This window comes from Trachymyrmex cornetzi, unplaced genomic scaffold (assembly GCF_001594075.2).
Source record: "Trachymyrmex cornetzi isolate Tcor2-1 unplaced genomic scaffold, Tcor1.1 scaffold147, whole genome shotgun sequence".
Classification (NCBI taxonomy): domain Eukaryota; kingdom Metazoa; phylum Arthropoda; class Insecta; order Hymenoptera; family Formicidae; genus Trachymyrmex; species Trachymyrmex cornetzi.
This window is the reverse complement of record NW_017296059.1, coordinates 1,925,150-1,945,775: the sequence shown is the minus strand read 5'-3', so window position 1 is coordinate 1,945,775 and position 20,626 is coordinate 1,925,150. Positions and strand designations below refer to the sequence as shown.

The following is a 20,626-nucleotide window of genomic DNA, read 5'->3' as shown; positions in this document are numbered from 1 at the left end:
TACTATGGTAATATTAATTTTTATCACATAAATAAAGTAATTATTTTGTTAAGCCATATTCTAACATGAAAACAGTTAATTTTTATTATGGTACGCAAACAAAATTTGCTAGGTATATTTGATTTTGTAATAAAAAATTTTTACTATGAAAAAGTGTAAAAATTATGTTATATTATTGTTTTTAAAAAATAACTATAGCATTTAAACTTATAATTTACATGAAGACAGCAGCTACTACCACATTATAGTAATTTTAAATATACAATTTTCTCCGTGTAGTCATATTCACGTCACAATAGAGTTACAACGGTCAGGAAAAAAAATATGATGTCACTGTGAAATCATAATAAAATAACATACGTTACAAAGCATTCGCAGATTATATAATTATGTTTATATAAGATATTATATGTATACGAGCATATATATTTATATATGCTTTTATATAAAAAAATTTTTACCAGAATATTATTTTAAAAAATTCTTATGCTAAAATTGAGCAGAAATATGGACAAAAATTTTCGATACTGCATAGATATATATGATATGAAAAACGTCGTATTTTTATTTTCATAAAAATACGAAGAGCAGTATTTTTATGCAAACAAACGGTGGGATTTTTGAAAGCTTACATCAAAATTGCACGCTGCACTGAGATTATACTAGCTGCTCTTTTTATTGCGCCCCGGCAACTCTGTAAATCTCAGGTTGAGAATCACTGCTCGAAGGAACGACGCCATGTTGCGTGGACGTGGACGCGCTGTGATAAAAAATATCAAAATTCGACGATGGCACTTGATGGCGCTATTCGAGCAGACAGAAATATGACAGAACGGTAAGAGTCGAGATGTTATCGTGTTTTTTTCCATGTGTTTGACAAGATTGTGTGGCACAGTCGTATTTGAAGTGACTCCGGGATGTGCCGTGTATTACAATCGATAAGATACGCGAGCTCTCGACTATTATACGCCGCCAGTTTGTCGCTGCGGATGTAAACATAACCTAATTCTAACCTAGAGACGCAATCTCAATTATTCCTACCGCTGACACCGCTCTTTTTCCGTGAGTACCCTAGAAATCCTAATCTTTAACTCGAACCTGACTTTATCCTATTCTCAACCATGTGTCAGATTCTGCAGACTTGTTTTTAAAGTGCTCGCGAAGGTGCTTGTAACATATCTACTCCTAATTTCTATATTACTTATATGTATGTATGCTGACGCGGCTGTTATTAACGAATTCTTTTAATTGATCGAAATTTAATTTTTATTTTGCTCGTTCTTGTTACATTAAAACATTTATTGCGCAATATATATATATATATATATATACGTATATATATATATATATATATATGACTGTCATTGGTGTTGCTGTGCATGCAGTGCGATTTGCTGCGCATTTGTGCGAATGTCGCAAAACGTCGAGGTTGCGTGTTACGCGGCACGTTAGTTGACTTTTCTAAAGTTGACTTTTTACATTGCATTCCATGCAGTAGTTAAGATACACGTATATAAACAGTATTTGCGTTAATTGCGATTGGCAACGAGCATGTTGTTTTGCTGGGAACGTCCCTATCATGTTTTTAATGTACATACATACATCCGACGTAGATTACGTGGATTATACACTTAGCTGTAATCCATTATCCCTTCTTTTTGAGCTTTACTTTGACTCATCCTAAGATGTATTAATGAGAAACAAATAATGCACAGAGAAATATATCAATAAGAAGGATCTAAAGAGAATTGGCTTGTCTAAGTAGAAGTGCTTTTTGTAATATTTCTTTTGAATTACTTTCTCTTTTTAATATTTTTGAGTGTTGTTTTTTATCACTGGATTGTAAAACTCGAAATTAAATAAGTGTGAAATTATTGTATAGGTTAGCAATCTCTCTTGTCTCTTGACTATCTTATGCCATTGGTTCCTTCGACTTTCATTTGGAAGCATGTGATTCCAAGGATAAGGAAGAGTTTTCGTTTATAAGATGTTAATTGTTTGTAAATGTTAATAGATATTAGATGTGTAATTTTTGTTTGTATTTTATTAACACATGTTATTGTTAGCTGTGATCATATTTATTTAAGGAAGTAGGTTTAAATTGTTGTTATGACAATTTGTTTAGGATATATGATACTTTATGAGTGTCTTTTGATCGACCCGTTAAGATGGAAGACGAGGAGTGCTTTCAACCAGTCTTGAGCTCTCAGGAGGAAGATAATTTTCAGCAATTAAACACCGTGTCGGTCGTGTCGATTCCACTTTTACTTGGAGTAGGTATATCTTGCTTGGTGTGATACATTTTTAGATTTTTAGAATAATTAAAGGTCGGTTTGGATACATTGGAGCAACTTTTGTATCATAGGTTTTGTTGGAGATCACTGGGATTGTATTTGTGTCTATTTGGTCAAAGGAACAGAACAAATGTGACACGTATTTTATATACTTATATCTTCACTGCGCCTATTGGCTAATAGTCATGGCGATAGATCACGTTGTCAAAGCGAGACACCATAATTTGCGTATTAATGGATACCTAGATTTCTATCAATCAACATATCAACTTATAAGGACGCCCCTTTTCCTCGCGTCGTTATGGAATACATGTTACTTGTTGCTCGCTGTGATTCTACATCATACACATAAAGTTGACTACGAGCGGTATTGCAGGAAGTCAGAGTGGTTAACGCCACTTAATTATATTTTTCTCTTAACCACTTTGGAACTCATGATAATCTTACCGGCTTACGTTCATTATATCAGTAAGTATCTTGCAAAGATAGAATATGTGTGTGTCTAGAGAGAATTAATTAGCTTGATAGAAAAAAGTTTTTATAGAAAAATAATTTTCTTGAGCTTTTATGTAGTATTACATACGTAAAATTTATATAAAGCGAAATATAAAAATCATTAAATTTGAGATTTTATCAAGATTCCTTTCTCAGAGAAAGAAAATGTTTTATTTGAGGATTAAGATATTTATATTGTGAATCTTAAGTAATATATATAATTGCACTAACATACTAAACTCTCAAAAGTTATCATCCTTTATTGCAATCTACCAATATTTGTTTCTCGTGTAGAGAGAGTTATGAAGTTTAATCGATTACGTCCACCGCCCGATGTTACTCGCGACGAATGGCTGTCGCCCTTTACACAGGATTCTTACTCCGGAATGGGGGAAATCGGGTATCGGCAAAGGGGGAGGAATTTGGAGGAACTGCTGGAAAAGCAGGCAGACATGATAAGATATCTGAAGGATCACAATGTAAAGCTAAGTCATAGAATAATGCTATTAGCGTCTCAACACAGAGCGACAGAGACATAAAGTAAAACTGATTACATATCTTTTATGAAATTGACGCTTATTATTATCTATAATAATAGTAACATTATATCGGAGATCAGAATTATAATTTTTTTAATGTGGTACATATAACATGTCTTTTAATAAATTCGATCACAGATGTCTATACTAGTACTAGATCACTAACTTCGACAAAAACGCTGTAAACGACCGGATATCCGTTTGAGTTCAATGGCCGCTCCAATCATTTTGCATATAAACAACACATACACATCGTACACATATATAACACATATATCGTCGCTGCCATTAAATCAACTCAGAAGTTAGCGATCTAGTACTAGTATCTGTGAGTTCGATGCATCAGATATAATAACTGAATTTCGGTATATAATATATAATAAATGTACATATATTTAGAAAAGTCACATTATTACTGCATAAGTTTGCTAAAAAAAATACTTCATAACTGTTTAATTAATCATTATGGTTGGTAAACTACATGTTTTAAACTGTATAAAATGTTTTTTTTACTGTTTAAAGCATGTTTAAAAAATTAAGACATGTTTAGAAAGAAACACTACGCGTCGTATTCTTTTTAAATAAAACATTAATCTTTGCCAACCTTTAGTCAGTCGTAAATTCTTTCTGTTTCATGTCTTTGGGACATATATCTATCTGTCGCATGAAATATATTACTTTTATATCCACTTGTACACTTATAATTGTATAGATTTATTGTAAATATATAACAAAGATCTGAGCTTAAAAAATGTCATTATTTAATATTTGTCGTATAATAAGACGTTACTGAATGATTTATTAGAATCATATTATAAGAATAACTTTTTTTAAAATATAGAAATATTTATTAATATGTCAATGACAAAATGCTTGAGGAAGAGGAGGTATTACTGCGAAAAAAATGCAACTATACGTTCATTGTCAACTCAATAAAATATATGTATATTTTTTCCAGTAGCAACCATCATTTTACATACATTATTATTTCGCATACATGGGGCTATATAAATAATTAGTCAAGCAGCGGTTTCTCTTAATAAAACTCAACAGCGTGTCGTCGTATCTCACACGTTACGATTACATTGAAAATTTACATATAAATCTCGATTACGTTTATATTAACTCGGCGTGATATAATATTACATTGCATTTTCTTGAGTCTCAAAAAGCAGCCATTTTCCATTGCAGCGATAGAAAGCGGAACCGAGCTAAAATATCGAGCTAAATTATGAAGCCATGTTTTTCCTGCTCGCAATATTTACTCGCGCGAAATCAGTATCGCGTCTTTTCTCAGCGTTTCGTTACAAACATTATGATAAATGTATATATCATATACAGCCGCCTCTATAACATGCAGTCGTACGAATAATATAGTATAAGTAAAAACTACATATGGTGACATAGGTTTATACGTATCTGTAGTTCTCTTAAACGTAATATTATAGTAACGTCCGTAGGAATCTCGCAGCAGCAAAAATAATGCAGATTTTTCGTTTCGCATTCGTTCCACGCGCTACTTCCGCAGTCTTTCCGAGTATGTTGGAGAAATTATTGCCTCGCAATATCACTTTCAGTCGCGAAATTTCCTTTAAAGCATCTTACGTTTCTGAGCAGCTAAAATCATTCCTGTCTATTTCTTACATATTCTAGGACTCTCTTCTTAGTTTATACATTGCGCCAGTCGATGATACAACGATCAAGATATCTTTTCTGAAGTTTCTTTATCGCATCTGTTCTCAAGCAACTAAAATTACAAAATTATTCACATATATTAATAAAAAGAGTATAATCCATAATTCTATCTTTTTAAACATTCTGAAAATATAAAGTTTTACGAAGATTTAGAGTCGTTTATTTTCCTACATAACCGTACTGGAAAAACAATGTGAGCGGTCGTTATTTCAGTCGGTGAGAGAAGCGAGAGAACGATTGATAATTTAGTTCGAATTGGCGATTTATCTTATGACGTCTTACGAATTAAACGAGGAAAAGATGTCCTGATTGTCGATTGGCGTAGGCTGGCACAATGTGCAATAATAGACATCTTTACACTAGGGCTATATTATTTAACACAGGTCTACTTATGTGTCTCTTTAAGTATGTATATATAAGTCTATATAAATGCCTAATAATACCTATGTCATCTGGATGCGGGTCTGACGCGGCACGTGTAGAAAATTAGCAGAGATGTCATCGAGACTTAAGCCCATTTTATATAAATTCTATGTTAACAGTAAAATGACGAAATTAAGTAGCATTATTTCCGCGTCTTTTCTTTTAGTTCTAGCGATTCCTCTCGAGCTTCATAAGGCAAACCCGAATGTACCGATAATTGAGCTAACGTTTTGTGTCTTTTTCTTATAGTTTTAATTACAATTTAATTGTAAAATCATTATTGTTTTGTTCGTGCATATTTTTATAAACAATTTTTTTATTAATTTAATATTGTTAATACATCTTATAATCTTTTATTGGCAACATTAATTACTTGAAATTAGATTAGATTATTTGAAATGAAGTATTCTTCAAGAAAGAAGATATGTCTTTTAATAGTTTAATAGTTCCGCAATTCTACTCACGTAATCGTGACAGAGAGCTGGGACTACGTCACAGAAAGAGGTACAGAAAGTCGCTAATCAGGATTAATTGGTGACAATCGATCGGTACGGCCGGGCCTCGTTATACATGTGTAATGGAAAGAAATCTATTTACAAAAGAGTCACGTCCTCTCCGTCAGACCCGACAGATTCGCCTTTATCGTACACGTATATTTACGATATTACAAAACTAGCTTACACTTATATGGAACACTCAACTCTACAACACTATATAAAACGTAGAAGCTTGTACACCCCGTTGTGTCTCGAGAGTAGGCTACGTGTGTTCGTGTACGACACCATATCCACTCCAGCACCTGCGTTTCCTCCGCGAAACGACGGCGCGATTGTCTCTCGCCGCCGTATCCGAATCTCGTGAAATTATATCGGAAACTCTTTCTCTCTCTTTCTCTCGGCCCACTCGCACCTCTTTTTTCATTTTTTTTTCTTTTATTAAGACTTCACTGCAAAATTTGTACTACGCTTAGGCCAGCCGTTGCTGCTGAGCTAGTTCGAACGGGCGGTAGTTCCCTGTTCCACGCGTTGTGAACAATACGCAACCGCGGCTTTCGCGCACGTTCCCCATAAAAGTGTTCCTCATTATTGTCGTATCTAGTGTTTTTTTTTTTTATTCAGACTTTGTTGCAAACAAGGGTTAAATAAGGACGATCCCTCTCACGGGAGACTGATTACGGTACCCTTCAGTTGTCGATCCTGTCAGTCGGGCTTTAATTCGATCTCGTGAAATCAGATGACGTATAGAAAGGCTTCGAATGTGTTACGTATTACGTTGGTGGAATTATGCACTCGATGGCGCATCTCGAACTTTTCAAACGGTATACAGATACTTTGTTGAATCACAAATAAAATTACGAGAACCTAGACAGCACGAAGTCTAAAATCGAGGCATATAAAACGTTTTAGGCTCTGCACACAATGGAAAAAATATAAAGGAATAGAATTAAATATTAAATACTAGAGACATAAAAAATTAGGAATATAGAGATAAACGTAACGCACAATGGATACAAATCGTATCATATTTGTATATATATTGTGCGTTATGGTTTAGTCTCTATTAATTTTTAATTTTTCTAATATTTATTATTTATTTTTTTCCTGTTCCTAATATTTTTTCATTTGTATGCGTTTACTGCCCGTTTTTATCAATGTAATTTAATTTTAATCTCGGTACAATTAACTCTTCATCTTTTTCTAATTCTTAGAATTAGAAGAAGATGAAGAGTAAGTTGAACCGAGATTAAAGTTAATCTGTATTGGCAGAAACGGATATAAAAGATGTCTTATATCCAGATATTGGATTTTGTGTTGTCTGATATGTTACTTATAATATAACACTACATATTGCAATAATAAATGCGCGTTTATATCGTATATAATATTATATACATAAAAATTTTATAAAATAAATTTTATATTAGGCTTTTAATTTGAATTTAATTTGAATTTCTATAAACATGCAAAATAATTATTATTTTATATATTTAATTGACATAAAACAATAAACAATGTGAAATTTAAACTCTTAAAATTTCTTTCAGAGGTTTGTCTCTAATTTGATTTCAGTTTTTATGTCAATTAAATCGAAACTGGTCAAATTAATCCGGAAATCAGAGAATATTGTTAAACAAAATTATAACGTGATACAAAAAAAAAACAAAAACAGAAAATAAAAGAAGTCATCTCGAGTCCAGATTTCTCTTCTCTCTTTCACAATTAACTCTTGGATGCACCGTTTACTTCCCCACAAACGTGTGTCCCATATTGTATCTGAATATTTCGGAGGCCTGTCCGGGGCGCATCCGAGAGTTAATAATCCAAACGTTCAGTGATGTTCGCATCATCAGCGTCTCGTTTGTAAATCGCGACGGACGACGATGGTCCGTCCGGATGGGATGTTGCGGTCGAGGCGAACGAAGGGGAAACGCGGTGAGGCGGTGGTGGTGGTCGGTCGTACGACGGTCGTGGTCGACGTAGTGGTCCCGACCCTCGGTGTCACCCTCGTCTCGGCGTCGGTGATAAAGTCGTAAAATCACGCGTGCGCGCCGCCGATTACCGCCGTGTTCCCGGTTGCCGTCGTCGTCGTCGCCGATAACTGCTCCTCCGCTTCCATCATCTTCAGCTTGCGCACCACCTGCGCGTGCTCCTCCAGCAACCTGGCGAACTCGCCTCGCCTGGTCTCGGCCTCCACCTGGATCTGCTTGATCCTCTCCCGCGGTCCACCGGGGCTATCCAACGGCGTCTGCGACGCTGAATTCTGCGAGCTGCTCTCGCGCGATAGCCCGTCCAGGTCGGAGCCGTCGCTGAGGATCGAGTGCGAGTCCACGTCGTCCACGATGAGACTGTAGGTATGATCGTTATGTAATAACAGTGACTTTAATGAAACAGATGTCAAATATGTGCAAAAGTTTCGTGATTTATTTGGAGATCAATTTTCAAAAATGCTGGTTTCATTCTCCATGCGCAGCGTCAGTTTATAATCTTTAATAAATAAGAATTAAGCTAAAATAAGGAGAAGTTTATCATTGATATATTATTAGTGAAAAAGATTTTACCAAGTAAGCATAGAAATTAAGTTATATATCAGGCTTTATTTGCTTTTGGAGGTATATTAATAAATTTATCGTGTTGTTTGCTTTTTAAATTTGATTTGAAAAAGAAATCTAATAAACCTAATTAAGCCATTTAGATCTAATTTGATCTAATTAGATTTAAGTTTGAAAATCAAACAAATACCATATAAAACACACTTTACGTTGGCAACCATGAACGTAGCCAAAATTTTGTTTAGAGGGGGTTAAATTAGAGTCGAAACTTTTAAAATCGGAGAAAAGAGGGAGATTAGATGAATGGACTTGTTTTGTTTTATATTATTATTTTTAATTAATTAATAGCAGATAAAAATCACACATTTAATCTACTAATTTACTTTATTTTTCTCTCAAAATTGTAAACTGATTCTTCGACTTGAAAAAACTTAAATTTATAACACTAGCTGTCTTGGAGATTTTCAGAAAATCTTTCTATAATTTCACCTCCAATTCTTTCTTTTTTTCTAAAATTGATTTTTGGTGAATACTCATTAAACATAGTTCGTGAATGTGTATTTTTTTGAAATTATTTTTGTTTTTTAAGATTTATGGATGGATTCTCCCCCTCTTGGCTACGCCTATGGCGCTGCACACATGAACAATGGTACCAGCATGCTTGAAAAAATTGTCCCTCAAATAAACTGAACTTTTGCCCACATCTGATAAAATTAATAAATAAACTGAGACTAGAATAGTCATGTCTAACGAAATCAAAGGTGCTAATAGAAAAACAAGATCGAAGCAATTGAATCATGTATTTTCTTGCCGTCAATATAGCGTCTAAATTGTCTTAAAGCGAAAACAATTACCGCTGATTATTTTAGTCTATGTTTTGAATCTGCGTTTTACTTTTTTCCTTTCGTTTTCAACAGATTACAAAATGACGTTCGTCGTTCTGCGTCAAATTTATTTTCGTGCTTATTTACTCCACTTTTTTGTGGGGGCTGACGTATGTACCTCGAGGGCTCGTCGTGTCGCGCGCGGGTGGCATTGCGGGTTGAAACGCGCGCGTAAATCTATATCGTATCTGCTATCGACGTCAAAGGAAAATCCGATTCGCTCTATGTATATACTTGATATGCGTACTCAGTAACAATACTGATCATTATCGGGCGCAGTATCATTACATGCAGCAATCGGAAACCTTCGTATCTCTTTTCGAAAAAATGCAAGGTGATTTCTGAGAATTATCTTATATGAATGTATTGTACGAGATTTCCATCGCACTTCGCGAGTACCGTCTCATCGAACTGGAACGATCTCGTTGAAGGAAAAATCATTCGCGCGTGAGTAGAAATTATTCGCGCGTACTTCCTCAAAATTTCAAAATGTCGCTCGGGAATTTTCGACGAATATGGAAAAATTGCGGGGGTGAATCTCTGCACAGCAAAGAGAATTTGCACAGCAACCCCAAGCAGAATAAAAAAATCGTGACATTAAAATAGTGTTAAAATGACTCCAAAGTGATGATTAAAAATTACTTTTCGATCAGTTATGATTTATTTTAACATTATTTTAATGTTATCATGATCTGTTGTTCTGCTTGAGAGGCGACAGAATGATTTTTTTTTTTTTCGAGATCCAGTAATGTTACTTATCGTAGTTCCTAAGGATGAGTCTTTTATCTGATGCATAACGCATATGAATAGTACAATCGAACAGTAATTATTGTATAACGCATACACAGATTATTGTATAACGCATAATGCATAAAGCATAAGAGAATCAACCAATCAGAGTTTTTGAGAGGGAGGAAATGAAGGACTTTGATTGATTCATCTTCTTATGCATTATGCGTTATGCAAGACTCCCGTCCTAAGTCTTTAGTATTGGATATAGCAATTTAAATTCCAGAGTGGGTGCTTCCCATTTGGTGACATAAGTTTCGTTCTATCTTTGTTACTCCCTGAATGCTAAAAAGAAGATAATATTTGTCACCAAATGGAAAGCACCTAGCGAAGCAATAATGATCAGGAGAACTTGCAATCATCCATATGCGACAAAATGATTTCCTCAAGTTCTCGTCGTGTCCTTCGCGAGGTTCGTACTCGCGAAAACTGCCGCGGGTATCGATCTCAGAACCGAGTATGTGTTCCGAGTCTCGTTTACAGGCCCCGGTATCTTGTTGCACCCACACACACGTATATACATATATACAGACACACATACTTCATTACTTGAACATACTTGGTTACATATATAGCGGGGCCGCAGTACAATCGAATCTAGAATTATCCCTCTCCAACACGTTTCGCGTTTTAGGGCGTTGTTTACGCTTGGGATTTACGAGCTTCCTTCACCGGACCGCTGATATCACCGGCGGAAAAAGACGGGTGCGTTATCGCAACGAACATCGGTGAAGCGCAAATAGAAAACACGGCGCCTTTAGCTTGTAGCTTGCCTTTACACTTGGGACGCGTGGGTGAACCCTTGCGGTTGATTATACTTAGAAACTTTGCTCATTTCGCTGATGCTTATTGGCAACTGGGTTACCGATGAGGCGAAGATCTGATAGGGATCGAATAAACTTTATGAGAGAATCGAGGTGTTTAATTCTCGGGGAATGAAATGGAATGTATTAAGGAATTTTAGGGAAATACTTTTTGCTCGAAATAGAGTTGAAAGTTTAATCCGCGCAATCTGGGATTGCCGAAATAGAAATGATACATGAGCGAGCCGGAGCATTATTCTACTTCGAGCGCTAATTAAAGTTCCGCTTATTACAGCGAAATTGTATCGACACTTTCAGTATTATTAAAACTTAAAACATAAAATCAGTGAATTATTTAAATTTAAATTTAATATGATGATAATAAATCTAACAGAATGTGTGAGCCTAATGCCTGTTTCTAGTTCTAAAAATTAGGATGAAGTGTAAGTTGAATCGAGATTAAATATTGGAAAAAAACTAAATTTTAATAAATATTTGCCCGCGAATGGTTCTAAATAAATATTTATTAAATGTAAATATATATTATTTGATATAAAACCATAAATTTGATTTAACTATCACTTTTTATTGAGCAAATATTTATTTACTGTAGGTAAACGTTTACTTAGTACTATTAAAAAAAGTATTAAGATTTCGTAAATGTTTTTTTCAGTAAAGTTAGTCTATATTGATGGCAACGGATATAAGAAAACCCACGATATCTTTTGAGTTTTGAGTATCGAAATAAGTTTGTTTTGACTCGAGAGATTTGTTCAGCGGGATACAAATCTCCAAAGGGATTCACAAAAAGAGAGACTCGAACATGATCTTTGCGTTCCGGTGGTTACTTATTTTTCTTACAACGATGGCTATTTACTCGGGACGAGTGGCGAAATCAATTTTGCGCGGGTTAAGGATAACGCGGACGGAAGACAGAATATATATTCGCCTCGTCAGCGCGAATGCCTGCCGCCACGGTAATCACAAACCATTTTCATGGCACGTTGCCGCGTTGGCGAAACGGGGTCGAAGGAACGTCGAAAGGGCAGAGGGCGACGATCGAAGCGGAGATTAATCGGCGATGGCCGTGACGACGGTGCGAGATTTCACGAATTTCACAATCCGACTGTAACGCGATCTCCGTTGGGTCACCGTACGTAAAACTGTGTCCACGAAAACGTATCGTATTTCCTGTTGCAACGTTAGCTTCGATTGATGGAACGGAAAGGTCTCGTTCGACAATAAAAAAAAGCATTTAGCATTTGACATTTGTATATCTTTCGCTATTTATTTATGTTGTTGCTGTTTTTTTTCTGCATGTCTCTCTAAAATTGATCATTTCGCAATTTTAATACGGTTGGATGTTACTGATTGTGAAAAAAAAATTATTATAATTTAATTATAATTTGTGATCATTTTTAGTACCAACTATATATTTTTTAGCAGAACTAGAAATATGATTATTATTACTAATAATAATGATAGTAATTATAAAATTGGAGTTCTTCCCTACAGAAATTTAATATTGATAGGTAATAGTTAATAACTTATTTGAGTAATTTTGAATATTAAATTAGGCAGGATCAGATTAGATTTCTGTAAAAGTTAACCGTAATTATCTGGATATTAAAAGCATTGTTGTTGCTTTTGATACTCAAAGTAAGTAATAATTATGGTTAAAAAACCCTTACACACGTTTCAATTTAATACTGACTAATTTAATACTGGGAGTTATTTATTCTCAGTATTAAAAGCATCGAATAACAATGCTTTTAATATTCAAAATACACAACTTCCAGTATTAAATTAGCTAGTATTAAATTAAATTGGATTTCTGTAAGTTAACCGTAATTATTTTACCATGCAATTGTAGTCACAAATACTTTTCCCTTATTATCCTCCAAGTTTCATAACATAAAAGAACCTATGATAATTATACTTTAAATATTTTTCGTTAATGTATATCGTGCCGTTATTATTTTTCTTTTATCTCTTATTTTTAAATAAATTTTAATATTATGTATAAGAAAATAATATATTTTAATTTTTTGTAATGAAGACAACGACTTACATTTACTGCTCAAATATCGCTGCGTTAAGTATATGACGTATTCGTTTAGTAAATGCTGATCTAAGGTAAGCAAATGCATTCATGACGTCCGTTGTACTATCGACGTTCGCCTAGAGAGGCTCTGCGGCATCGCGGCCGCAACGATTGTCGTTTGCGTCAGGCGTTACGTCACTAGTATGCCGGCACAGCCGTGTGTTGCCGCGGAAAAGTATTGATTTTTCGAAAATCACAAAATATATGTGTAATCGTACAAGACAAACGTCATTTAATTATAAAACGTGAGTTATAGAACTGAATCCTGATTGGATATCAAACTGCAACGTATATTGTCAAATATACTTTTCCCTTATTAATTTTCGAAGATATTTTTCGAGGAAAAACTTTCGTCTTACACCTGGTTATTTGATAAATTGAAATTAGAATCGAAAATAGTCACATTTGACATTAAACACACGGACGATTGCGTTTAAAGATTTGCCTCGTATTCCTCCCTTGAGACGAAACGCTCGGATATTATTCGAGAGATTACGCCGGATCGGAAAGAGGAGATACGTGAATGGCGTTTGATTGCGCTCGAGTAAACGCGCAAATTCGATTCCGACAATCACGAGAATGCGATGCAATTAATTTTTTTCTCTTGCGACGGATTCGATAATGGATCTGCATTGTTTAACCATCTGATGAAGAGTGGAACGGTGATATGCGTCTCACGTGTCTCCCGGATGCCCTTAGAGCTTCTCTTTCGACCATAATCTCCTAACAGCATCTTACACGTGACGTCAAGGACTCAACGGCTTAGCGAGGATCGTCCAAGCATGAATGGACGGCGGTGTCCAACAGGGAAACGAAACCGACCGCATTTCGGGCGAAATTTAGTGCGGAACTTTCCAATCTCCGGTTCAGTCGAACTTTGCGAGAGCTGCCGGAGTATATCGATTGCCGGATTCACGAGGAAACTAAAAGCGCTATTACATATGCTGAAAATATTTCCGCATCCCGCAGGCACTGAGGGGTATTTCATTTACGACCGGAAGTATATGTCGACGCGATTACATGTGGCAGCGGTTTTGTGTTAAATGTTTAGAAGATTGGACACAGTAGACTGCTTCAGTCTGTTACAACGATAATCTCTTTGTTCTTGTTAATATGGCTATTGGAAAAAATTACTTTGCTTAAGTATCTAACAAATAAAAAAATAATTGTACGATTTTACACAAAAACAATTTTGCTGAAATATTTAAAAATTTAGCTAAATACAGATCTGAAAATCATTTTGGTGGACCTTATAAATAAATAAATCTAACAAAGCTATTTTTGTTAAAGTATCATAATAATTACGTAAGACGCTCAAACTGGTTGCTGGAATATCAAAAGTTTTTGCAACATTGCTCACTGTTTGTGTGTGTGAATTTCCTACATAATTATTTTAATGGTCCAACAGAATTGTTTTCAAATCTATATTTAGCTAAATTTTTAGAATTTTAGTAAAATTATTTTTTGCGTAAAAAAAATCATACAATTATTTTTTACCCGACGAGTCTCACACATCTATATAAAAACGTGAATAAAATTTCATTATTTTTAAAAAGTAATTGTGATATAACGATTCCATTAATTAATTCCAAATATTTATATCAATATTATTTTAGTACCAATTATTTTTTTTATATATTTAGTATTGGTTACGTATTCTTAGAGTAATGAAATATTTTTTCCTACAAGTTATGAAACCATTTACAGAATTATAAATACACGTTCAATTTACGTAATTATTACTACTGTCCGCTCCTGCAGATATTATTTGTATAGAATGTTTAAATTGCTCTTTGATAGGTCACAAAGGGTTCAGGTATAATAGAGTACACGTAGAAACCACGTAACTTTGTTGCAACTAAAGATAGGCCCGATACTTCCGCCGCGTTTCTTCATTCAGCGTCTGCCTATGACGCGGCAATACTACTTTCTCATTGCATTACTTATGAGCGGCTATCTGCAGATCGAACGACGTTAACTCGCGGTATGCGCGCAAGAACGATCGATGCCGTGCTATAAGCGCAATAAAAATAAAGTAACGTCGCTAAGAATAAGATCGCTCGTTCGCTGCCGGAACAATTTTTTCTCATTCACTGCCAATCGGCCGTGTGCTATCGCGAAACAGCTTGAAATTTCGCAACTCTCGAGCCGACATTCTTATCGTGTCGTTTCGCAAGGAGACGCGATCGATACTTGTACTCTAAATCCGTGCTAGCTATTCTGATCACGAATCTCACGACGTGTTCTAATGCCGAATTTTATTCGTGGAAATATCATATCCGAGTCGCAGACACAGACGGGAGAATTGGACAATTATATTTGGCGGTAATTGCACGACGAAAATAGCCAGATTACCACACCACGGAATCGAAATGTGTTATTTGTTTATAAGGATGTTTACGAGATCTCGAGTGTGTCAATTGGAATTACTAAAGATTCCTCACGAATATAAATATTAAATTATTTAAAATTGAATAATCAAAAGTTGATGAATGTGAAATTAATCGACCGAGTTCTTCTTGTCAAGATTTATTAAATAAATCGTATTGGTTTTTGTTAACTTATTTACGTTACGGAAACGTTTCTCTATTTAATTAATTTTACAATGTTGATATTCCGACGTAGATAATGCCAATGTTGTATAGGTATCGACTTGCGGCACGTATCTTGTGAAATATTGATTTGGTACCGACTCTAAATATAAAAGTAATGATATTCTATAAAATTTAAGCATTTCTATTTGTGCGGTGGCAGCTCGTATTGATGTACCGTCAAAGTGCCCTGCCGTCCTATTTGCTAACGCCCACGCCGAGAATTTGCAAATGTCACGAAAAACATGAAGATGTAATTTATTAACGGAGAAATGTTTTCCGTTTAATTAGTAAATGTAATTAATTATACATAAAGTCAATATTCTGATACAATTGTAGGTGCTACTGAAAAAAATTTTAATTTACATTTATGCATAATTCTCGTCCGCAAAGATTTTCGAAACAATTAGATGACTTTTTTAGCATTTGCATACGAGAGAACGGAGTGCATCACGGCTTGAATCAAATTGTAAAAATTAAAAATCTTTTCCACTATTATATTTAATTAAACAAAAACAATTGTTCGTTGATGAATATGCTTTGATATTAAATATCTTGTCAAGAAGATTTAAATTAAAAGTAATTAATCTTTTTCTCTCTCGCTTTCAGGGGAATTTTGTGAAGTTTTTTTCTTAGGAAAACCCTCGCAGAATATGATAAAATCATGTAATTTTTACTGTGTCATCATTTAAACGTACAAAAAAAATTAAGTCATAATTTGATTAAAGAATATTCGACCGCCAAAAAAATGGTCAAAGAAGCTCTTATTAAAAAGGTATACCGTGTTCGTGAAAGGTGTAGATTAATATAACACAGACGGATAACTCTTAATTCCTCATTCCCGCATCACGCGTAATAATGAATTTCTAAAGGTCGCGAAAAACATACACCTACGAAAATCCTTGAAATAACTAGCTTCCAGCGGCGAAATTATCGATGTGTGTGAGTATATATTATGCATACACAACACATATGCCCTTTTTTCGAGCGCAACCGGGCGAAACTTTGCGTAAAACAAGAAAAGTAAAAACGCGAAAAAACAAGTTGAATCATCGACGCGTAAACATAAAATAAAAGATAAAAAACGATTGAAATTGTTAGAAAAATATATTATTTTATTTTATTTTAAAATTAAAATAGTAGATAAAAACAAAATTATCGTTTTTTGCAAAAACAATCGTATAGCTCTCTAATAAAATTAAAAACCCGATAAAAAAAAATGAAATGTAATTTTAGATTTTATAAAGTTCAGCTCACCTGAAAGCACCGTGGATTTCCCTGCCCGATGCCATCGTCACTGCGATATCAGGTAACGATCCTGCAATGAATGAAAAAGCATTAGTTTTCATATAAATGAAATAACCATTTTAAAGAAAAGAGATAGAATTTTCCGCGTATTGAGAGTCTCCCCGTCACGGCGTCCTTACATCCGTTCTCATTTCTTTCCTTAAACAAGGCGACTTCTCTTACGCTCGTACAAATCGCTTTAACGTGAACGAGGACGACGCTCTTCATCTTCCGTGAGTTTTCTCATGCGAAACGAAACTTCTCTTTGGTAAAGAAAACAACTTGATCGTTATTCTTGAATACGAAACGAATCCGCAATCACATCGTCCTTGTCCTTTTAATTGTAAGCATGACGAAGTTGAAGGTAGATTAAAATAATTATGTAGGACGCTCAAATATAATGAACAATGTTGCAAAAAGTTTTAACATTCTGGTAATCACAGTTAGATTATACAAACTTATAAACCCATTATAAAGAAAAACATAATGAATAATTATAAGTGAAATTTAGATCGATAAGAATAAATAGAATGATACACTAGGAAAAGTGTTTTGTTCTATAAATCAAAATTTTGTTATAACAAATTTTGGTTAAAATATACCGAATAAAAATTTTTTAACAAAACACTGTAATTTTACATGAACTTAATTTTTTAATTAGCATAAACAAAATATTTTTGTTATTTACAAAGTAGAGAAATTATTTTACAAAAGCAACTAAATTTTTTGTTGTATAAACAAAATATTTTATTGTTAAAAAAATGCCACAACGAAATATTTTTGCTAAAGGCACTAAACTTTTTTGCTAGTATAGAAAAAATTATATTTTCGGTCCTTATAAAAGCGGATCTTATTACTTGATAATATTAATATTTACAAATACACTGAGAGACATGTTTGATATGAATAACGATAATTTTATAGACATATGAATTATCAAAATTTTGTTGTTTTAAAAAATTGTTCTAATCAGAATTAGAAAAAAAATTTTAATTAGAACATAATTTTTTAATTGAAACAATAAAATTTTGGTAATTCACGCATCAACAAAATTATGATTATTTGTATTAAACATTTCTCTCAGTGTATAGTGGTGGACAAAATGGTTGCGACACTTTTTGTCGGTGGATTTGAAATACAGCCTGCTGACCGAGCGATTAATTTGTACTTATGGATCTAATCATTCACGTTCAACCGCTCTACGAGCTATACACATAAATGTATACTACTATACACTCCTCAGTTCTATATAATATTCGAAAATATGAAGTAAGATACAAATTAAAATTAAAAATAATTTATCTCAATGAAACAAACGAATGTTTAATTATTTATTAAATAATTTTGTAATATTGTCTCGAAAATTTTCCAACGGCCTACGAGAAGTGTGTTAATACCCAACGTTTAAATGTAACTGCAAAATTTATCTCTGTGTTCCAATTATGAAAATGCAACTGTTAACCCAGAGGTAACACATATTTCCAGCCACGGATGACGTGTCAGTACTTAAGGCTTAACGACGCGCAAAACTCGCTCTGTAATTCGCTTGTCGGAGACAACGTCGTTGCAATTCGGGCTTGGACAATGAAGCCGTTCTCCTCCTCTGGGATTGGTATAATACCGCGCTATACCTCAACGGCAACGTCACGCGTCCTCTGAGAAAGACTATCGTGCGCGAGGTATACCATTTATCCAGGGGACAACGAGCCGTGTGTCCGCGATACATTTCGTCTGAAGGCTCTAAATTCTGAACGAGATCCGTCTGATGAAAAACGACCCAATCGAAACGACAACGAAGCTTTATTCCAGCTCCCGTCGAGGAGAGCCTCTTATATATAATTGCGCTTTAACAATTACATTAACGAGAATTGCGCGCAGAGCAGACGTTTTTAGATAAAATTTACACAAAATTCAAGAACAGCGCTACTCCAAATTCATCAGCTACTTTAAATTTATGTTTAAAAACGAGCGGAAATCATATAATCTTTCAGTTCCTTTTCGCAGAACTAGAAAAGAAGGCTTTACTGAAGTATCTAAGAATTTAACTAGATACAGATCTGAAATCCAATTTTGTTGGATTATTAAAATAATTACGTAAAACATTCAAGTTGATTACTAGAATGTCAAAACTTTTTGCAGTATTGCCCATTATACGATTTCTATGTAACTATTTTAGTATTTTCATGGTTCAATATTATTTTCAGACTTGCACGGAAAGAATAATTTTGCTGAAGTATATACAAATTACATTAGCTAAAAAATTAACTAGATACAGATCTGAAAATAATTTTGTTGGACTATTAAAATAATTACGTAGGACACTCAAGCGTAATAAATGATGCCACAAAAAGTTTTGATATTCTAGAACTGGCTTGGACATCCTACATAATTATTTTGACGGTTTAATAAAATTATTTTCAAATGTGTATCTAGCTAAAGTTTTAGATACTTCAGCAAAATCGTTCTTTCCGAGCAGTAGCACATAATCTGCAGTTTCTGAAAATGTGAAATTAAGACGGCTTTGGATATAAGCTCTCGGATTTTTCAGCTATGTAGAGAAATGCCATCACCTAAATATACGACAGTCGCGATTACTCTTGGCGAACCTTTTTACTTTATAATAACGTTCTATAAAACTTGATGTAATAGTCTAAAATTAGTTCACCGGTCTCGTGGCAGATCGATATCGAGCGTGCTATTAGACAGATAGGCACTGTCTTAAATTTGGCACAGCAAACGAACAACGCCGGCCGTGTTACATTGATATTTTATAATCATAAACGTGGAAATCGAGTTTTCAAGATTTCAGGAAAGAAAAACCTCCATGTCCAATGAACGAGCAGTCAGTCGGTTTATAAATTGTTGATCGTCCTGCACGAATGTCGGGAGTGACGTCTCGATCGTGATAGATCGATTTTCTCTGTCCGGCATTATGCATCCGTCGACTGACACTGACATACCGTCGTCTTCTTTCATCTTTTATGGGACGCGCCCGCACGCGCTCGATTTTTCTATGCAAATTGCAGCCCCTTTTTTTATTTAATGAAGATCGATTGACCGTCGCGCGTAATATCGAACCGTTTATGACGGAGTTCCTCGAGAGGAAGCTGTTCTCGTCTTTGATCATTCCTTTCATCCCTCGAGTATTCCCTCATTTAAACCAGTTTGTCAGTCTTGACGAAGTTAAACTGACTAGTAATTTCAGTGAAATATGAGCTGATACATCTATCTTCAACTAGAATAATTTGCCTATAATATGAAGAGCGTGGAAGACATAATTCACATTATAATTGAAATATTTTTATTATACAAATTTAATTTTTACACAAACCTAATTTTTTACAGTTTTGAACTTTATTTTTAAAACATTATTTTTCATATTATATATATGTATTATATGTATTATATGTGTCATGTGTATGTGAGTGTTTCGTAATATCTTTTAGAAAAATATGAGAAATGCTGTAAATAACAAGCTATCAAATTATGTCAAACACTGTTCTTCTGTGAAACTTTTATTATTCATACTTTAGAACGCAAAAATGTCAAAACTATAGCATTTATATTTGATTCCTTTCAAAAGTATAAGCACGTGTCGTTTCGAGAGTTGCTAACATCTGGCAATGAAAGTTCTAATATATAAAGAGAAAGGGAGAGTTTTGACCTTTTCGAT

At 34.3% G+C, this 20,626-nt stretch overlaps 2 protein-coding genes across 6 annotated transcripts; one reads left to right on the top strand and one right to left on the bottom strand.

Annotated features, from left to right (window-relative positions):
- The first annotated feature begins 737 nt into the window (after positions 1–737).
- On the top strand, positions 738–3,743 carry LOC108757862 (transmembrane protein 192). Of its 5 annotated transcripts, none has more exons than XM_018502532.1 (4): positions 738–835; positions 2,126–2,273; positions 2,366–2,762; positions 3,084–3,743. In XM_018502532.1, exons 2-4 carry the CDS (start codon positions 2,169–2,171, stop codon positions 3,326–3,328), a joined length of 747 nt encoding a protein of 248 aa, XP_018358034.1. In that variant the 5' UTR covers positions 738–835; positions 2,126–2,168; the 3' UTR covers positions 3,329–3,743. The 5 variants fall into 5 exon arrangements, with proteins under 5 accessions (XP_018358034.1, XP_018358032.1, XP_018358036.1 ...); XM_018502530.1 differs by having other exon boundaries at positions 738–1,062; XM_018502534.1 differs by lacking the exon at positions 738–835 and adding an exon at positions 1,730–1,761.
- A 3,866-nt stretch (positions 3,744–7,609) lies between these two features.
- On the bottom strand, positions 7,610–19,929 carry LOC108757571 (uncharacterized). Its single transcript, XM_018502032.1, has 3 exons — positions 19,914–19,929; positions 16,924–16,984; positions 7,610–8,291 (listed from the first exon to the last, which is right to left on the bottom strand). The coding sequence occupies exons 1-3, from the start codon at positions 19,927–19,929 to the stop codon at positions 7,982–7,984; spliced, it is 387 nt and encodes a 128-aa protein (XP_018357534.1). The 3' UTR covers positions 7,610–7,981.
- Between the last annotated feature and the right edge of the window lie 697 nt (positions 19,930–20,626).

Excerpts from the sequence above, each read along its gene's own strand:
- LOC108757571 (XM_018502032.1), bottom strand. Across the intron at positions 8,292-16,923 it reads GAAATCCACGGTGCTTTCAG|TCTCATCGTGGACGACGTGG; the intron begins GTGAGCTGAACT and ends TCATACCTACAG.
- LOC108757862 (XM_018502532.1), top strand. The coding sequence starts at position 2,169 with ATGGAAGACGAGGAGTGCTTTCAACCAGTCTTGAGCTCTCAGGAGGAA. Across the intron at positions 2,274-2,365 it reads CGATTCCACTTTTACTTGGA|GTTTTGTTGGAGATCACTGG; the intron begins GTAGGTATATCT and ends TTTGTATCATAG. Across the intron at positions 2,763-3,083 it reads GGCTTACGTTCATTATATCA|AGAGAGTTATGAAGTTTAAT; the intron begins GTAAGTATCTTG and ends TTTCTCGTGTAG.